The sequence below is a fragment of the Bos indicus x Bos taurus genome, chromosome 4 (assembly GCF_003369695.1).
Source record: "Bos indicus x Bos taurus breed Angus x Brahman F1 hybrid chromosome 4, Bos_hybrid_MaternalHap_v2.0, whole genome shotgun sequence".
In the NCBI taxonomy this organism is placed as follows: domain Eukaryota; kingdom Metazoa; phylum Chordata; class Mammalia; order Artiodactyla; family Bovidae; genus Bos; species Bos indicus x Bos taurus.
In genome coordinates this window covers 5,935,628-5,955,013 of record NC_040079.1, presented here as the reverse complement: position 1 = coordinate 5,955,013, position 19,386 = coordinate 5,935,628, and the positions used below count along the sequence as shown (strand labels likewise).

At 48.8% G+C, this 19,386-nt stretch overlaps 2 protein-coding genes across 7 annotated transcripts in view; one reads left to right on the top strand and one right to left on the bottom strand.

Annotated features, from left to right (window-relative positions):
* Positions 1 to 17,129, top strand: part of NUB1 (negative regulator of ubiquitin like proteins 1) — a 36,842-nt gene extending 19,713 nt beyond the window's left edge. For both annotated transcript variants that reach the window (XM_027538550.1, XM_027538551.1), the window contains exons 9-15: positions 3,301 to 3,487; positions 4,305 to 4,412; positions 4,970 to 5,122; positions 12,659 to 12,805; positions 14,419 to 14,514; positions 15,130 to 15,307; positions 15,509 to 17,129. In XM_027538550.1, the coding sequence (XP_027394351.1) occupies positions 3,301 to 3,487; positions 4,305 to 4,412; positions 4,970 to 5,122; positions 12,659 to 12,805; positions 14,419 to 14,514; positions 15,130 to 15,307; positions 15,509 to 15,687 (1,048 nt within the window). In that variant the 3' untranslated portion in view covers positions 15,688 to 17,129. The remainder of the gene's footprint in view (positions 1 to 3,300; positions 3,488 to 4,304; positions 4,413 to 4,969; positions 5,123 to 12,658; positions 12,806 to 14,418; positions 14,515 to 15,129; positions 15,308 to 15,508) is intronic.
* WDR86 (WD repeat domain 86) overlaps positions 5,129 to 19,386 on the bottom strand; it is a 42,358-nt gene continuing 28,100 nt past the window's right edge. For 2 of the 5 annotated variants that reach the window (XM_027538555.1, XM_027538557.1), the window contains one exon: positions 5,129 to 5,507. Coding sequence is in view for 1 of the 5 variants with exons in the window: in XM_027538557.1 (XP_027394358.1) it covers positions 5,490 to 5,507 (18 nt within the window). In the remaining 4 variants the exon portion in view is untranslated. Of the gene's footprint in view, positions 5,508 to 12,727; positions 13,098 to 13,752; positions 13,793 to 16,555; positions 17,079 to 19,386 lie in introns of those variants that run through there. The other 3 variants (XM_027538556.1, XM_027538554.1, XM_027538553.1) reach the window with 3 other exon arrangements.

The window sequence follows — 19,386 nt, the reverse complement described above, 5'->3', positions numbered from 1 at the left end:
GTAGCAGGCCTGAGAGCAGCTTCTCTCCCATTTTCAACTAGAAAGGGGAGTTCTGCTCTTGGCCAGGGTGGAGTGACCGGGACTGGGTTTCCTCTCCCCTGCCTCAACTGAGACACGGGGCAAACTGTATACAAACAGTGGTTTTCTGGCGATGCAGGACAGTGGTCCCTGAGGTGGGGAAACAAACGCGGGGGAGCCTGTGGATGGTTTCAGCTCACTGCCTGGCATTCCTAGACCTCAGCGTGGGAAGGAGAAACCTACTAAGGGCCTCCCTTTCTCCCCCGAGTGCACGAGCTGGAGCTCAGGGAGGAGGGAGCTGCCTGAGGGACAGCATGGTGAGTGCAGAGGGCACCCCAGGGCTCTGCCATCCCCCCACAGAGAATTCAGTGGGGCGTGGCAGCAGAAGGAGGACTTGTTTCACCCTCCAGACTGCTCTGGTCCCACCTAACAAGGCATCACACCACCACCTTAGATGACGTTTTAACTGCATCCTGAGCAACGATTCACTGTACTTACTAGCTCAGACAGTAGAGCATCTGCCTGCAATGCAGGAGACCTGGGTTCAATCCCTGGGTCGGGAAGATCCCCTGGAGAAGGAAATGGCAACCCACTCCAGTATTTTTGCCTGGAGAATTCCATGGAGAGATGAGCCTAGTGGGCTATAGTCCATGGGGTCGCAAAGGTCAGACATGACTGAGCGACTAACACACACACACTGAACCCAAGCACAAGAAATACAAAAAAAAACTGCACACAATCCAGTTCCTTGCTGCCAGTAACAAAACTATAAATGACTTTTTAGCCAACTTTCCTTTTTTTAAAGAAAGCAGATACTAAGCTACCCTGGTGGCTCATATGGTAAAGAATCCACCTGCAATTCGGAAGACCCAGGTCCAATCCCTGGGTCAGGAAGATCCCCTGGAGAAGGGCGTGGCTACCCACTCCAGTATTCTTGCCTGGGGAGCATTCTAGCCTGGGGAATCCCATGGACAGAGGAGCCTGGTGGCCTGCGGTCCGTGGGGTCACAAAGAGACAGACGCGACTGAGCGACTAACATTGTCACTTTCAAGCTTTAGCTCACCTTTCTTGAAATTAATATCTCATGTAAAAATGTGAAACTTTTAAGGGAAATATAGTAGATTTCTATTAAATAACTGACTTAAGCCCAAATGTGATTTAATTTTTCTAAAGTGAGGCTCAGTATATTTTATTTAAATCAATGTTATACATTGACTTTAATGTTTTTAACATGAAAATTTGTTGGCTATCGACTTAAGGCTACTAAAGCAAAATCAATAAAACATACTCTAAGACCTAATTTTATATCAAGGCATTACATTTCTGAGTGACATGATCAAGTTCAAATGTAGTCCTAACAATTCCAAAATTATTATATAAGGTGATATCATCTCTTATCATAAGGCTGCCATGTGAATAAAATGCGTTATTTTTTAAAACTGAAAGAATGAAGTGACCTTCTTCACATGAGTCCTGTGCCTGTGTTTTGGTTTTGGTTTTGGCTGCATACACACTCTGTCCTGGGTAGACTTGTATGGGCGATTTTATTTTTAACTGAAAGGAGGGAGGCACTTTCTGTCCTTGTTCTCGGTGTGTTACACGAGTGAGCCTCTTCACACAGGTGGGACTTGGAGAGCCATGCTGAATGCCAGCTGCTTTCCTGAGGACGGCGGGGTAGGCTGTCCCAGAAATGCAAGGTGTCTATAGGTAGATCAGTCAGTCTCACCTGGAGTGGAAAGTTACACCACTCAGGGCCCATGAACTTCTTCCTCTCCCCTCAATGTCAAGTTCTCAGGCGAAGCAGAGACTTGGAGAAGGTGCCCCTCACCTGGTCAAACAGCTGTGTGTGTGCGCGTGTGTGTAAAAGATAGTGTGTATGTTACAGAACATTCACAAAGATGAAATGATCCAGCAAAGCAACCACAAGTAAATAGGAAAATCCTGCCCTGAGCAGTTATTCTTATGCCCTAATGGATTCTCCAGTGTGTACCCTGGCATGTGAGCATTCCGCTTAGGAGACTAATGCTTTTTTTTTTAAAGTGTAAATGACAGAGCGCTTTTGTTTTTTTATTTTTCCCAAGCAGATTTTGATGGGCAAGATGTGAAACAGTTTGATTTTTAGTAGGAGACCAGCAGAAACAGACGAGATCTCGTTTGTGGATGTGTCGTGCATGGTTCCATGTTTTACTTTCCTGCCGAAGGGGGTTCAAGCTTGAGATCTAGATTGCACTATGAATTTCTAACATAATCACAGCTGGAAGTCAGGTGGTCTCAAAGTCCATCTGTGTGAGCCCTCCGTCGTCTCGCCTGCCTGCTGCTTGTATCTGGTTCAGCACTGGGCCCCAAGATCAGCTAGGCATTCAGAGCCTGGCGTTTTTCTGCATTGCTTTCCTCCCACCTTAATGTCACCGGACATGAATGTCTTTGCCAATCTTCATCAGTTGAGGCATTCACATAAAGGGAGAATTTTCTTTTGGTGTCCTTTTTAAAGCCTTGATTCTCACTTTGGCTGTGTATTAGAGTCACTTAGGGGGATTTGGGCTTCCCTGGTGGCTCAGTGGTAAAGAACCCACTTGCCAACGCAGGAGACAGGAGGTGCAAGTTCAGTCTGTGGCTCGGGAAGATCCCCTGGAGAAAGGGAATGGCAACCCACTCCAGCATTCTTGCCTGGGAAATCCCATGGACAAGGGAGCCTGGTGGGCTACAGTCCAGGGGCTCACACAGAGTGGACACAACTGAGCAACCAAACAACAACAGGAGGAGGATTTTAGAAACACAGCATCCAGGCCCCACCTCCAGAGCTTCTGTTACAATTGCTCTGGTGGGGTCCCAGCATCCGTTTGTTGTTTTTTTTTAAGACAAAAACAAACGGAAAAGGAAACAAAACCTCCTCACATCCTGGTAATTCTAATTTGCAGTCAGAGTTGGAAACCACTGCTTTAAAGCATGGTCTCCCCATGTTTGCTGAGGAGTACCGACCCAATGGCCCCAATTTCCGCTTCCCGCCAGGCCTCTTTCCCCACATAGCAAGGGTGTGTGTGTCCGTCTGTCCTCTCCCCCTCCCAAGGCAGATGATGTTGAGCTTCTGTTTCTGAACCCTCACTGCTTTCTTTCCTCATTGGAAGAATTCAGATTATACGTAGGGTTCCCTTCAAAAACATTGGGATCTCTGTCTTAGTCTTTGGAAATACACCAACAACCAGAGGAAAAAAATTCCAGTAATTCACAAAAAAGGCTTTGTCAAGCTACTCACCAGTGACGCCACGTCCTGTCTCTTGGCAGCGAGTGCTGCACAGAGCTGCTGGACACGGTGGACAACTACGCGGTGCTCCAGCTGGACATAGTGTGGTGCTACTTCCGCCTGGGCCAGCTGGAGTGCCTGGACGACGCCGAGAAGAAGCTGAAGCTGGCCCAGGAGTGCTTCAGAAAGTGTTACGGGGAAAATCACCAGAGGCTGCTGCACATAAAAGTACGTTGCTGTCGCCCGTTGTAGGTATTGCTGAGCCCTTTTCTAGAACCTGAGTTTATTCCTGCTAAAGTGTTTAGACTGCTGCCAAAGGAGATTCAGTGATAGTACTTTGCAGTGAGCTCTTTTATTTTTGTATCGTTTGGCCATGCCACGGGGGCATATGGGATCTTAATTCCCCAACCAGGGATCCATCCCATGCCCCTTGCATTGGCAGCACAGTGTCCTAACCAGTAGGAGTCCAGGAAGTCCCCTTAAGCTATATTTTAAGGGGATTGATAAACATTTTAAAAGTTAGCCTATGCCTTTGATGTGTGCAGCATTTAGCCCAGAAGTGACAGTTTTCTAGGCACACAACCCCATGGATCACCCTGACCGAGAGAGCTGGTGGCTGTATTAAGTAGAATTTTATGAAAGATTTAAATGCAGAAAACAAACACTTTGAACAGGATCAGCTCATGTGAGTGAGTCACGGCTCCAGAGCTGGGCTTTACAATAAGGACTTTTCTCAGGTGATTTCCACGGGTCATCAGAATTCTGCTTGGGAATCACAGGGCAACACAAGATACTCCTAGTTTGGGATTTTGCATACTTCATCCTGCCCAGTGGGGTCCCGGCCTGGGTGCCTGGAGATAGGGGTTCTGTTTGGGACAATTAGTGCCGTTGTCCCCTGCGAGCTTTACTTCTGCATCATCAGCAGGGAAGATAGAAACAGTTTAGTCACGCCATTTGCCCCTGTAGAGAGGAAGGGAATTATAAATGTATTATAGACCTATAATGAAAAATTAGATTTATAATTTTTTTCTCCCAATAATTTTAGGGAAATTGTGGAAAAGAGAAAGTCCTGTTTTTAAGACTTTACTTGCTTCAAGGCATCCGAAATTATCACAGTGGAAATGGTGAGGAGGCTTATGAAAATCTCAACAAGGTAAGAGAAGAGGCTCCGAAGTCGGAGCCGCCTTCCCCTGCGCTGTGTTTTGTGGTGTGTGCTTCCCTCTCCTGCACGTCTGCCGTGAACATATTTGAGTGCAGGCAGGATGCTGTAATAAGGAAAGCTTACGGAGGCAGTGGCTTTTACTGGCTCCAAGTTACCAGCCCTCATCTGGCTGAGCGGGTTGGGTGGCTCCTGTCAGAGCCTCTTCCGGCCAGCAGAGGGCGCAGGAGAGTCCAGGGCGAGCCAAGGCCGTTGGCTGCCCCCAGCTCCACTTCAGGGGACTTCATTACCAGAAAAAGAGGAGGAAACGGATCCCAGCCCCTCCCACGGTCCTTGGCCTATTTTCTCCTGTTACCCTGCATGGAAGTCCCGTGAGCAGAGAGGGTGTTGTCTGTTTGCACTCTCAGTGGTTGACATTGGTCACGTTTAGAGTTTTTATCTAAACCGTAATTCACATTGGGTACAGCCCAGTTTCCTTTAAGTGTTAGCTTTGTGTTCAGCTTTAATGTTGCTCATGGTTACACGATCCTTGTATTTTTCTCTGTCCGTAGGCACGTCAACTCTTCAAAGAGCTATATATTGATCCATCCAAAGTTCACAATCTGATGCAGTTGGGATTTAGTGCCCAGGAAGCTCGGCTTGGCCTGAGGGCGTGTGATGGGAACGTGGACCACGCGGCTGTCCACATTGCCAACCGCAGAGAGGTACGTAACGTGGTCTTGGCAGCGCTTAGTGAGGCCTGTGCCTTTGAGTGGGTGCGACCCCTCAGTGCCTTAGCTCTCGGGTATGACAGAATAGAGACAGACAGCTCCATAGCAGGCATTATTAGCAATGGAGTCCTTATCTCTGCAGACTGGGAAGTCAGGAGAAAAATTTGTCTTTTTTCTTGCATCAGTTTTCAGACAGTACAGTTTCCTTCGTTTTACTCTTGCTGTGGTGGCAGATCACTCATAACTATAGTCTTAATGACTATAGTCAAGCAATCTTCTCTCTCTCTCTCTTTTTCTCATAGTGTATTTCTGGAAACCATTTTAAAGGGGGCTGTGTTTTCCATGGGGTCATTGTTACAGTTCAGGATGTCATTCTTGCCTAGAAAAATGAGTCAAATCATACGAGCAATTAACAATATGTTATAAAAGCAAAGATTCAAAATTATAATTTAAAACAGAAATAAGTACAGTTTTAAAAAAGAAATTTTAGGATTTGGGAAGTTGGAAGGATTTTTACTATGTCTAATATGCTGGTTTTACAAATGAGGAAAACAGGCTCAGGGGTGGACTTTTCTGGGGTCATGGGTCACGTCATTAGCAAAACCTAAACTGAGGCTTTTTTTTTCTCCTGTACTTTCTAATTCCCATATGAGAACAGCATTTGAGTTTTTACAGAAGGTTCTGAAAAGCCAAGAGACAAAAGGTGGTAAAAGTTACCACTTCATTTCCTAACTTTTTATAAGAAGCAAAAACAAGTTTTTTTTTTTTTTAAATAGTGGTGTCCTATCGGATGTACATTTAATGAATTAAACTATAAGCTCTTGGAGAAGATAAAAACAATGGTATAAATATGTAACAGTTGACCTTGCTCGCTCTTCCACCCATTGACTGTGTAGTTAGAATGCTTTTGGGTTCAGGCAACAAATTTAGACTGGCTTAAACACCCAGTGAAGAGGGTGCAGGAGAAGCGTACTGGCCTGCTTAAATGTGAAAGCCAGAGGCGGGCTGGGTTTCAGGTTAGTTTTAGGGGTGCTTCACCCTGTCCTGAGTTCTGGTTTCTGTCTCTCCACCTCCTCCGTGTTAGCAGGGTCATTCCATCACAGCAAGAGCAGCTCCCAGGGCCCTCAGAGACCTGAGCTGCTCACTGATTGGCCGCCCTGGAGCCAGTTGCCGTGGCCAGGGTTATGCCAAGGCCTGAGTGGTTTGCACCTGTCTCCCTCACTTAGGTGCGTCAGGGCCTCCCTGGGGAGCTGGTCAGCCTCCCACACCCTTGGGTGCGCTAGGGTAGCTGGTGGGAAGAGTAGCTCTGAGGCCCATGGAATGTGAGCTCCAGTGAACCTGCCATCCTCTCGGCTCCTGAAGCTCTGAGTTTGAGCACCTCACTGAGTTGAGGGTGATATACGATGCCTAGAAGTTTGCTTTCTTGCGCTTCGTGGCCCTGAGCTCAGGCCAGCTTCTCATCTGGCAGAAGCAACAGACTAATGAAACCGAGGTCACTTACAGCACTGACGTGTTAAAGGCTTGTGAGAGGCAGTGTGGCAGCCTTCCTAAGAGATGTGCACTCGTTTGCCTGGACGTAGCCGTGACTGGAGAAGGGAATGGCAAACCACTTCAGTATTCTTGCCTTGAGAACCCCATGAACAGTATGAAAAGGCAAAATGATAGGATGCTGAAAGAAGAACTCCCAGGGTCAGTAGGTGCCCAATATGCTACTGGAGATCAGTGGAGAAGTAACTCCAGAAAGAATGAAGAGATGGAGCCAAAGCAAAAACAATACCCAGTTGTGGATGTGACTGATGATAGAAGCAAGGTCTGATGCTGTAAAGAGCAATATTGCATAGGAACCTGGAATGTTGGGTCCATGAATCAAGGCAAATTGGAAGTGGTCAAAGAGGAGATGGCAAGAGTGAACATCGACATTCGAGGAATCAGCAAACTAAGATGGACTGGAATGGGTGAATTTAACTCAGATGACCATTATATCTACTACTGTAGGCAGGAATCCCTTAGAAGAAATGGAGTAGCCCTCATAGTCAACAAAAGAGTCCGAAATGCAGTACTTGGATGCAATCTCAAAAATGACAATGATCTCTGTTCATTTCCAAGGCAAACCATTCAGTATCATGGTAATCCAAGCCTATGCCCCAACCAGTAACGCTGAAGAAGCTGAAGTTGAATGGTTCTACAAAGACCTACAAGACCTTTTAGAACTAACACCCAAAAAAGATGTCCTTTTCATTATAGGGGACTGGAATGCAAAAGTAGGAAGTCAAGAAACACCTGGAATAACAGGCAAATTTGGCCTTGGAATACGAAATGAAGCAGGGCAAAGAGTTTTGCCAAGAGAATGCACTGGTCATAGCAAACACCCTCTTCCAACAACACAAGATTCTACACATGGACATCACCAGATGGTCAACACTGAAATCAGATTGATTATATTCTTTGCAGCCAAAGATGGAGAAGCTCTATACAGTCAGCAAAAACAAGACTGGGAGCTGACTGTGGCTCAGATCATGAACTGCTTATTGCCAAATTCAGACTGAAATTGAAGAAAGTAGGGAAAACCACTAGACCATTCAGGTATGACCTAAATCAAATCCCTTATGATTATACAGTGGAAGTGAGAAATAGATTTAAGGGCCTAGATCTAATAGATAGAGTGCTTGATGAACTATGGATGGAGGTTTGTGACACTGTACAGGAGACGGGGATCAAGACCATCCCCATGGAAAAGAAATGCAAAAAAGCAAAATGGCTGTCTGGGGAGGCCTTACAAATAGCTGTGAAAAGAAGAGAAGCAAAAAGCAAAGGAGAAAAGGAAAGATAGAAGTATCTGAATGCAGAGTTCCAAAGAATAGCAAGGAGAGATAAGAAAGCCTTCCTTAGCAATCAAAGCAAAGAAATAGAGGAAAACAACAGAATGGGAAACACTAGAGATCTCTTCAAGAAAATTAGAGATACCAAGGGAACATTTCATGCAAAGATGGGCTCGATAAAGGACAGAAATGGTATGGCCCTAACAGAAGCAGAAGATATTAGGAAGAGGTGGCAAGAATACACAGAAGAACTGTACAAAAAAGATCTTCACTACCTAGATAATCACGATTGTTGGGGGCCAGAGTGAGGTACTCCGCCCATGGCGAAGGTCATGAGGAAGGAAGCTCGACATACGCAAAGGCGGGATCGAGCCTCAGGAGTCCCCTGGAAATCCTCGAGCGTCTACCCCCATAACCAGAGCCTGCCTACTTTACTACTTTGTGCTCTTACCTACACCTCTGACTTTACGGGGGCTGTCCCCCACCACCTCTTTCGGAGAAGGAGTTAACCTAGAGCTCCAGTCAATAAAAACTCTTGGGTGTGACAAGAGTGTTTTAACCTACAAACTCCTCTGAAGGTTCTCTAGCCTGCCTGACAGGCTCGTCCGGCCACATGTGATTGCTCACAGCCTCCCAACCGTGAGAGGCACGAGATGCTTTAAACCCTCTAAAAACAGGTTGTTTAGAGAAGTTAGAAAACTATTAGTATAAGTATAGTGGGCTAATTAGAAATTGTGTTGGTGAAGGGTTTTTCATTTGTTGAGCCAATGTTTGTTGCTAAGTCTCCATATCCCCTGCCCTTACACACATTAATGAATATATATAGAATTAACCTTTGATATTAATCACGTTAGACCTTGGGCTAAGTAAATTCTTTCCTTAACTAAAACCCACTACACCCTCACCCTGTAGGAATGTAACTTTATTTGGGTGGCGTCTGTTTTGAGAATAATCAGCCCTGGAGAAATAAGTGTCCTGATTGACTGACCGCTGTCACAAGGAGAGGGTCATAAATTGTCAGCAGGCCCCCCTGGCCAGAAGATGATGTAACACCCCTAAGACCTCTGTATACATTTGTCTGAAGCACCTGACTTTAATAAAAGTCAGGACTGCTGTCCCCACGTGACTTTTGTATAACATCTCAGTGTATAAAAACAGACTCTGGAAAATAAAGAATTGGGATCAGTTTCTCGAAATACTGGTCTCCCCATGTCGCGTTCTCTCTCACTCTGGTTGAGTCTCCATCTGGAGCGCGGAACCCACCATGCTTACTAATTATGCCTGGGCTTCTAAGATCCGACCGGGGAGGCCTCAGTGTCTCCTCTCCTTCAGGAGAACGGAAGGACGCCTGCGGCCTACGTAAGTGGTGCAAACTTCTTGTCTTGAAGTTTTATTGGTCTCCCGCGTAAACCAAGCTATTCAGCCTCTCTTCTCCACTGAATTTCCTCACTGAGCTATCCTTATTTCAACCGCTTTTCTCCACTAAATTTCCTCACTGAGCTATCCTTATTTCAGCCTCTTTTCTCCACTGAATTTTCCTACTGAGCTATCCTCATCCTATTACTGTTTATATCTTTGATAAAATATTTAAATAAATAGGTCGCCGACGCCGTCCCCGCTTCGAATACCCTGGATCAGCCGGGGCAGGACCCCGGCACACGATGGTGTGATCACTGACCTAGAGCCAGACATCCTGGAATGTGGAGTCAAGTGGGCCTTAGAAAACATCACTATGAACAAAGCTAGTGGAGGTGATGGAATTCCAGTTGAGCTATTTCAAATCCTGAAAGATGATGCTGTGGAAGTGCTGCACTTTACCGTGTCTCCAGAATATTGCACTGCAATACTCATTGTCATTTCCTTGGTTTATTTTCCTAATCCTAGTGTAAGGAGGAATAGCGTGTATCTCACTATGAACAAAGCTAGTGGAGGTGATAGAATTCCAGTTGAGCTATTCCAAATCCTGAAAGATGATGCTGTGAAAGTGCTGCATTCAGTATGCCAGCAAATTTGGAAAACTCAGCAGTGGCCACAGGACTGGAAAAGGTCAGTTTTCATTCCAATCCCAAAGAAAGGCAATGCCAAAGAATGCTCAAACTACTGCACAATTGCACTCATCTCACACGCTAGTAAAGTAATGCTTAAAATTCTCCAAGCCAGGCTTCAGCAATACATGAACCGTGAACTTCCTGATGTTCAAGCTGGTTTTAGAAAAGGCAGAGGAACCAGAGATCAAATTGCCAACATCCGTTGGATCATGGAAAAAGCAAGAGAGTTCCAGAAAAACATCTATTTCTGCTTTATTGACTATGCCAAAGCCTTTGACTGTGTGGATCACAATAAACTGTGGAAAACTCTGAAAGAGATGGGAATACTAGACCACCTGATCTGCCTCTTGAGAAATCTGTATGCAGGTCAGGAAGCAACAGTTAGAACTGGACATGGAACAACAGACTGGTTCCAAATAGGAAAAGGAGTTTGTCAAGGCTGTATATTGTCACCCTGTTTATTTAACTTATATGCAGAGTACTTCATGAGAAATGCTGGACTGGAAGAAGCACAAGCTGGAATCAAGATTGCTGGGAGAAATATCAATAACCTCAGATATGCAGATGACACCACCCTGATGGCAGAAAGTGAAGAGGAACTAAAAAGCCTCTTGATGAAAGTGAAAGTGGAGAGTGAAAAAGTTGGCTTAAAGCTCAACATTCAGAAAATGAAGATCATAGCATCCGGTCCCATCACTTCATGGGAAATAGATGGGGAAACAGTGGAAACAGTGTCAGACTTTATTTTTCTGGGCTCCAAAATCACTACAGATGGTGACTGCAGCCATGAAATTAAAAGACGCTTACTCCTTGGAAGGAAGGTTATGACCAACCTAGATAGCATATTCAAAAGCAGAGACATTACTTTGCCAACAAAGGTCCGTCTAGTCAAGGCTATGGTTTTTCCTGTGGTCATGTATGGATGTGAGAGTTGGACTGTGAAGAAGGCTGAGCGTGGAAGAATTGATGGTTTTGAACTGTGGTGTTGGAGAAGACTCTTGAGAGTCCCTTGGACTGCAAGGAGATCCAACCAGTCCATTCTGAAGGAGATCAGCCCTGGGATTTCTTTGGAAGGAATGATGCTAAAGCTGAAACTCCAGTACTTTGGCCACCTCATGCGAAGAGTTGATTCATTGGAAAAGACTCTGATGCTGGGAGGGATTGGGGGCAGGAGGAGAAGGGGACGACAGAGGATGAGATCGCTGGATGGCATCACTGACTTGATGGACGTGAGTCTGAGTGAACTCCGGGAGCTGGTGATGGACAGGGAGGCCTGGCGTGCTGTGATTCATGGGGTCGCAAAGAGTTGGACACGACTGAGCGACTGATCTGATCTGATCTGATCTGTGTGGTTAAAAGAGAACTGACATAGACATTTGTGACTAAGGGAAAAGTCTCCTTTGAGGCCCCAGCTTTGTGTCAGCTCTGAGAGAACGGAGGCCCGAGGCCCGTGTCTGCTGGCTGGCTGGCAGCATCTTCCTCTGCTTAAAGATTCTTCATGCTTCTTAGCCTTTGAAATATAAATGGAAGAAGCTGGAATTGAAAGCAGAGGATGAAACAGGGTAAAGGCATTTAACACGGTGTGTGTGTGTGAATGCAAGTTGAAATGTAAGCAATAAGAATACTTCTGCTGGCCTGGGTGGGATTTGTGGGGAAGCAGGAGAGGTCAGCTTGGAGGTGGAGCTGGGGTCTGGGAGCCGGGCTGCCTCTTTGGGTTCAAGGGGGGGCCACTGCGGGTTCTGAGTAGGTGCGGGAGCTGACGGGCCTGTGCAGAAGGCCTTGGAGTGGGGAGATGGCCTGGGAGGCATTAGAGGATGTGGTAGGGGTGCGGACACCGTCCGGGTGCATTGGGGCGCTGGGCTGCAGAGCTGTGGGGCTGTCTTGGCCCGGTTGTTCACAGGCAGGTTCTCTGGTGCCGTAAACAGGAGCATACAGGCGGGGGTGGTCTTCATCTCTGGAAACGTTTGGGGCAGTCACTCCATCCTCCTGGTCCTGCTGCCAGCTGGGAATGCTTGGTTTGGGGCGAGGATTCCCTTCTTTTCCTGAGCGGTGAAGCTGTGCTCCTGCTCTGAGAATGTAGAAGGGACCCTTGTGCTTGGGCTGAGCCGTGGAGGTAGGAACAGATACATCAGAGGAGAAAAGGCTGTTTTTTCTGCTGTCCTCCCCGCGTTGGGCCAAGGACTGACCACGTCTAGAATGTACAAGAGGCCGTCTCCCAGCTCTGTGGTCAGTGATGACCTTGACTGGGTCACCGAGCTGTCTTGAGAGATTTCTGTCTTCTCATTGGCAAAATGATGAGGCTGGATTCAATTAGTGGTTTTCGAACTCATTTTATTTTTTTTAAGCAGCAGAAATCCTTTTCAGATGACACTTGTGGGAATTCCCTGGCAGTCCACTGGTTAGAACTCTGCACTTCCACTGCCAATGCTGGGTTCAGTCCCTGGTCGAGGAGCTAAGATCCCACAAGCCCCACAGTTTGGCCAAAAAAATAAATACATGGGAAAAAAAATTTTTTTTTTTAAATACATGCAAAAAAATAAAGTGACACTTGTTTTCAAAACAAGCTCAGAATTCTCCTAATTAGGACTGAGGTGGGAAGAGGAGACGACACTGATCTACAAAATTGCAATCCTTAACTCAGTGACTTTGCTGTTTTCCTCAAGGAACTGGACCAAATAAAGAAGGAGGAAAGAGAGAAGAAAAAACGCCGCCTGGAGAACATTAACCATTTGAAAGGAATGGGCTACTCCATGCGAGCAGCCAGGCAGGCACTCCATCAGGCCGCCGGGAACCTGGAGGAGGCCCTGAAGGTAACGCTCCCTGGCCTCGGGCCTCTCAGAGCAGCCTGGCTCCCGGCCCAGGTGCCCTCTCCTCCACTTTCTCATCTGAGCGGCTCTCTGGTCCTTCATGGCACCAGGAGCCCCACTGCTGTGGTCTGGCTCCTCCTCATTCCTGCTTTGGATCCAAGGGTCAGAGGTCTCGCTCTCGCACCCAGTGGCCGAGCCGGAACGGTGCCCCCCACCCAGCTGGGGGCATGTCCCTGATGCGGCAGGCTTCCCAGGGCGAGGACTCGGGGGAGGCTTCTGGTTGCAACAGGAGGAGCTTCACAGTAACATGGAAGGAGAGAAAGGTGGTTGACGTTTCAGTGTAGTTTTTTTGACTTAAAATGTTTTATTTGAATATCTAATTTTATTATGTAGTCAGTAGTACATGTTGGCAATGGGGCCTTTTAAAGAAATCCTCAGCAATGACTCAGAAGCTTGGGGTCCAGATGAGTGGTATAACTCTGCCTGGGTCCATATCCTTCCTGATGTGTGTTCACGGAGCAGACGAGTACTTAATGAGGGCAGGCACTGTGCTGATTCTAAACAGGCAAAGTGGGGTGAAGCCCCTGCCTGCCCTCGGGGAGCCCACAGATGGGTGGAGAGCACAGTGGGATCAGAGCAATCGTGTGGGACCCCAAGCATCTTGGGGGAGCAGGACTGCAGGCTGGGTGGTGGGGATCACGGGAGGGGGCCCAGCAGATGAAGGAGAAGTGGGGGCAGCTTGAAGTGCTGAAGCACTTTCATTTCTCTGACTTCTCAGAGAAATAAAAAATATAGTCAGTTCAGTCCACTTGCTCAGTCGCGTCTGACTCTTGCGACCCCATGGACTGCAGCACGCCAGGCCTCCCTGTCCATCACCAACTCCCAGAGCTTACTCATGTCCATCGAGTCGGTGATGCCATCCGACCGTCTCATCCTCTCTCGTCCCCTTCTCCTCCTGCCTTCAATCTTTCCCAGGATCAGGGTCTTTTCCTTTAATTACACAAATAGGGCAAAAATACATTTGATGAATGTATAACTATTTAGGTTAAAAGGGAAATTCCCCAAAAGAGCTTTACGAGGTTGAGAGTAAGTATCATGTGACAGAAATCCAGGTCTGAAGACCTCTGCTCTTGTCCGTGACATTTTAAACCTACAGCATGTCACCTTCTAGAGAGAAATGACCTCAGCAGGCTACCCTGGGCTGCTTTGGTAGCTTTCTGTTTGTAGCTTTTTACGGCCTTGTCATCCCTAAGGCTAGTAAGCTCTAACAAAATGTCTCTTTCTGTTTGGGATCCTCCTGCCCTCTCTCTCAAACCCTTTCCTGCTTCCTCAGATGAGACCTTTTTGCCTGAATAATCCTGTCCATCCTTCAGACCTCGACTCAGACGGGCCCCTTGGCAGGAGCCTCTCTGCACAGCAGCCTCCTCCCCAGCCCCGCCTGGTCGCAGGTCCCTTTGCTCTCCCACAGCACCCTTGGCCTCGCTCACCACACTTTCCTGCACCTGTCTGTGCGTGCTACAGCTGTGTCTGCTCAGCACGTAACGGGCACGCAGTCTGCGCCCGAGGGACTGAGCAGACATTAGTGATGAGCAAAGGGTATTCCTGTGTGTTTTTAGATTCTTCTCCATAATCCTCAGCTGTGGTGGTTAAATGATTCAGCTCCGGAAAGCAACAACCGTCAACAAAGTCCGTCTCAGGAAAAGATTGACCAAGTAAGTGAAGGTGTACCGTGCCCCCTCCGCAGGTGCCACCTCGCGTGGGCCTGGCTGGGGTGACAAGGTTGGTGGCCCGGCAGGGCCGAGTCCTTGGCTCCTGCGGCTCCAGGTGTGACCAGGCCCACCCCAAGGAAGCAGAGCACGGCATTCCCTTCAGAGTAGGACACCCAGGAAGCAACACGAAGGCGTTCTTCGGCTTTCTCCTCTGCTGTACACACGCCTCTTTGTGCGTTGACCCGTCTCTGACCGCCCATCTCCCTGCCTGTGACCTGCGAGGGTGTCACTGTGGTGACTGTCTGGTTTGGCCTGCCGGCAACACTTAACCAGCGAGCTGGTCACTAGGCAGACGGACAGCACATCCTCTGGCTTGAGCTGGCTGCGTTTCCGAGGTGACTGCCCCGACACAGTTGGCCCAGCTCCCCCTCCTTCCTTCCCAAGCTTCCCCATGCGCCCATTAGCACAGGAAGCCAGTGGTCCAGGCGTGCAGTGGGTTTTAAACTTCTCCCCCCATACCCTCTCCACCAGGATCAGACTCCCCTGGCCCCGCATGGGGGGCGCATCCGCTCTGTGCGGTGGGCCCTCTGCAGAGCCGCCTCCTCCCTGTTCCCCCAGCTGGTATACATGGGCTTCGATGCAGTCGCGGCCAAGGCGGCCCTGAGGGTGTTCAGGGATAACGTCCAGCTGGCGGCACAGACCCTGGTCCACAATGGAGGGAGACTTCCTCCCGACCTGCAGCTCTCGGCAGAAGACTCTTCGTCCACGCCGTCCACATCCCCGTCCGACTCTGCAGGTGGGTCTGGGGTCTCGGGGCACCAAGTGGGAGCCGGCGGGTGGAGGGGGTGCCTCGTCGGGGCCTGAGCAGGGCGTCCCCAGACGCCCGCCCCGTGTGCCGCTCGGCACTGTGGCCAGTGAAGGCAAAGCTGAGGGTCAGCTCAGTCTCTCCATGGACGCTCCTTTCTCTTCTCCCTGAGCCCACACTTCTTTACTGCAGGCACCTCTAGTGCCTCAACAGATGAAGACATGGAGACAGAGGCTGTCAATGAGATCCTGGAAGACATCCCAGAACATGAAGAAGACTACCTTGACTCAACTCTGGAAGACGAGGAGATTATTATTGCAGAGTACTTATCCTATGTAGAGAACATAAAGTCGGCAGCAAAGAAGAACTAAGCGATGAACAGAAATAACTTAAGTTTCTGCTTATAAATATTCTATCGTTTTGAAGGTGTAATGCAGATCTTCTTCTTCCTTTTTACTGATTTTGCTGCAGAGTGCTGCTTTCTCGGGTGTAGGAGGGGCAGGTAGGGAACAGGGATGTAGAGAGTGAGAGACGGGGTGGGACAGGGTGCCGGTCCCCAGGGGTGGCCTTGGGAACTGAGCCGCCTCTGGCCTGACCTTGCTGTCGCCCGCTGCCTTCAGGTTCTGCGGCCTGAGCGCCACCCTCCCTGCTCGTGTGGCTCCCGGGGAGGGCTGCAGGAAGAGCGGCTGGGGAGGGGGAGGTGGACATGTCTCCCGCTCTTCCCCTCGCCCTGCGCTTCTGCCCTCTGGAACCCACTGCTTGGTCGTCTCCTCCGTCCCACAACACAGCCCTGCCTCCTGCTTCACCCTCTGCCGCTTCCTGAACGTGTCCCTTAGATCCTCAACTGTTTCAAGCGCTTTGGGGGCCTTTTAGAGACAAGGCATCAGCTATAGCAGCCACACCAGACCGTGACAGAGGCCTTCAGCCTGAAACAGCAGTGGTTTTTGTGCTTAGCCTAGTTAAGTAGAAGTTCCCCAGTGGCTCAGACGGTAAAGAGTCTGCCTGCAATATGGGAGACCTAGGTTCAATCCCTGGGTTGGGAAAATCCCCTGGAGAAGGGCATGGCAACCCACTCCACTAGTCTTGCCCAGAGAATTCCATGAACAGAGGAGCCTGGCAGGCTACATACAGTCCGTGGGGTCACAAAGAGTTGGACACGACGAGCAACTAACACTTAGCAAAGTAGGCACTTGAAATTCTGGGTGGAAATTCAGAATGTATATATATTCAGAATTCTTCTTTACAGATATAAAATCTTTTTATTAAACAGGAAAGTCTTAAATGCCAACCAAAGCAACTTACTTTTAATTAGCTTCTCAGATGCAGCACTGTCATAGTAAATCCATTGCTGGCTGAGATGCCTATGAGAGATTTAAAATCTATTTTCTCCATGTCTTTGTGGGGGGCTGGGTATAATACAGAAGACTCTTTCTAAAGGTATGTAGTTACTAGCCTCCTAACTGCTCAAGTAACCGTTCTGAGTTGACCATGCCTTCCTCTGTAAACGTGTTATTAAATGAAGACCCTCTGCAGCACCAGGACACAGCCGGGAGAAGCCTGTGTGGAAAGAAACGCACGCCAGGTGTGTGCCCAAGACTTCCTGGCTGGTTGGAAGCTCCGCGACTGAGGGCAGATGGGTCACACAGTTGCCGTTGAGGGGCTGGCTGAAGTGCTTCTGCCGTGTCAGAAATCGTAAAGCTTGGACAGCAGGCTAGTGTGAACGGGTGGAAATCCTTTCTTGTCATTCTTTCAAAAATGGATGCTACAGGTGAAAATAAAAGACGGAAGATACATTCCAAAATTGTCAGCCTAACTTTGCGGTAAGTTACTCAAATTCCCAAACTGAGTAATGACAATATCCGGGTGATCTAGAGCTCCATTTAGGTTTGAGATGTCAGCTTCCATTGACTTCCCATGAGGATCATTAGTGACTGTCACTAAAAGGTCAAGTGTGCAGAGGCTCTGGGGCGAGGGGAGGGAGTGGGGGTGGTGGGGGGTGCTTCCTCGCCTGATGGCTGAGGCCATGAGGGGGTCCCAGCCTCATGTAGGACCAAGTCAGGCTCACAAGGTACTGCCCTGGGTGTGGTCGGTTGTGGCTTCTCGTTTCCCCAGCTGCTGATCATGGCAAAGGCTAGGGGAGCCAAGCCACACTGGCAGGCCTCGCGCTCCACCTGGGCGTGAGGAGACACAGAGAAGCCCGTTCTGGAGCTCAGGACGGCGGGGTGTGCGCTGCCCACCTGCACGCGCTGACAGGCCTTAGCCCTGGCTGTGCCGCCAGCTGGTCGTGTGACACCTGACAGGCAGTGATCGAGCACCGCTCCCTGCTCTAGGATGCAAGGGAAAGAGCAAAGGACATTTGTGATGAAAAAGCTGTTAAATAGGAGGAAGGGTGCTGAGCCTGAAATCACAGAGGAGACGGGCTTTGGGGGGTGGTTCTCCTTGGAGAGTCAGAGGGAAAGGACACTGCGGATGTGGGACAAATGAGATTCCAGTTGGGGTGGAACAGGCTGAGTGTGCCGTGTTCATGAAGTCACAGGGGCTGTCCTAGGCCCACCGGAGGGTGTGAGACTGAGGTTGGAAAGATTGCTGAGTCCAACTACAGAGCGCCCTGAAAGGCAGGCAGGGGTCCAGACGTTCGTGGGGCCGTGGAGGGCTCCAAGCAGGGGGTGGGATGGCCAGGCCTGTGGGCCAAGGGGTCAGCCAGAGGCTGCGGGCACTGTGGCCAGAGCGTGCTGCCCGCGGTCAGATCCGATCCCATCACCTACATGAAGTTCTGCCTGCTCTTGGCTCTGGTGACACCACCACGTCCTGTCCCTGTTTTCCCGCCCATAAATCCTGTAAGTACTTCCTGTCCTTCCCCTGCCCAACTAAAGGGATTTATCAGAGGCAAGGATATTTTACCAAAGGCAAAGAAATAACCTGTGGTTATCTGGTCTTTATAGCTTCCTCAACATCTAGCAAAGCCTTCTTAGGCTGCTGAAATGAAAATTACTCAATAAAATTGATAAACCTTTAGCCAGATTCATCAAGAAAAAAGGGGAGAGGGCCCAAATCAGTAAAAATTAGAAATGAAAAAGGAAAAGTTACAGAAGTTCAAAGGACCGTAAGAGACTACTCCAACTGCACAGCAATAAAACGGACAACCCAGAAGAACCGCACAAGCTTCTCAGGTACAGTTTCCCAAGACTGAGCCAGGAAGAAACAGAAAATACGAACAGACTGGTTAGAAGCACTAAAATTGGATCTGTGATTTTAAAAACAACCAACCAAATGTTTTTGGCATCATGACTCTACGGACACGAGTTTGAGCAAGCTCTGGGAGATGGTGAAGGCCAGGGAAGCCTGGTGTGCTGCAGTCCATGGGGTCGCAAAGAGTCGGACACAACTGAGCAACTGAACTCACTGAACAAAGTCCATGAGGAGATGGCTTCACAGGCGAATTCTACCAAACATTTAGAGACGAATTAAGCCCATCCTTCAGAAACTTTTCCAAACTGTTCCTGCAGAGGAAGGAACACCTCCAGACTAACTCATTCTATGAGGCCACTATCACCCTGATGCCCAAACCAAGGAGATCGTGCGCACACACACACAAATTACTGAAATACAATTTACCCAAATATGCTGTACACATGCAAGATAGTTTTCCATTTCTAACTCTTGGAGAGGGAGGCTGGAGGAAAACGAATGCCGCAGCCCACTGTAGGATTTGCGCCCAGGGGCTGTTTCTCAGGGTGGAGCAAGGGAAGATGCATGTGGTTGGATAAGACGCCTTGTGCACGCTGTCCAGGCAGGAAAGCAGCAGCAACCGTGAGCACCAAGGAGCGAGCGTCTGGTCACTCACGCTGCCTCTGCCAGCAACGCAGTCCGAGAAGGTGACTATAAACGTCAGCACAGGTACTCAAGGGGGTTCTCTCTGCCCGCTCTCCCTGGAACGAACTTCAGCTTCCCGGAAAGCCCCTCAGGACTGGGAGGGCCTGTCCTTGGCGGCTGCAGCCTCAGGCCCTGGAGAACCGCTAGGAACTGAGAGCTCCCAGACCCGGCGGGAAGCGCCCAGGGACCCCTCACCT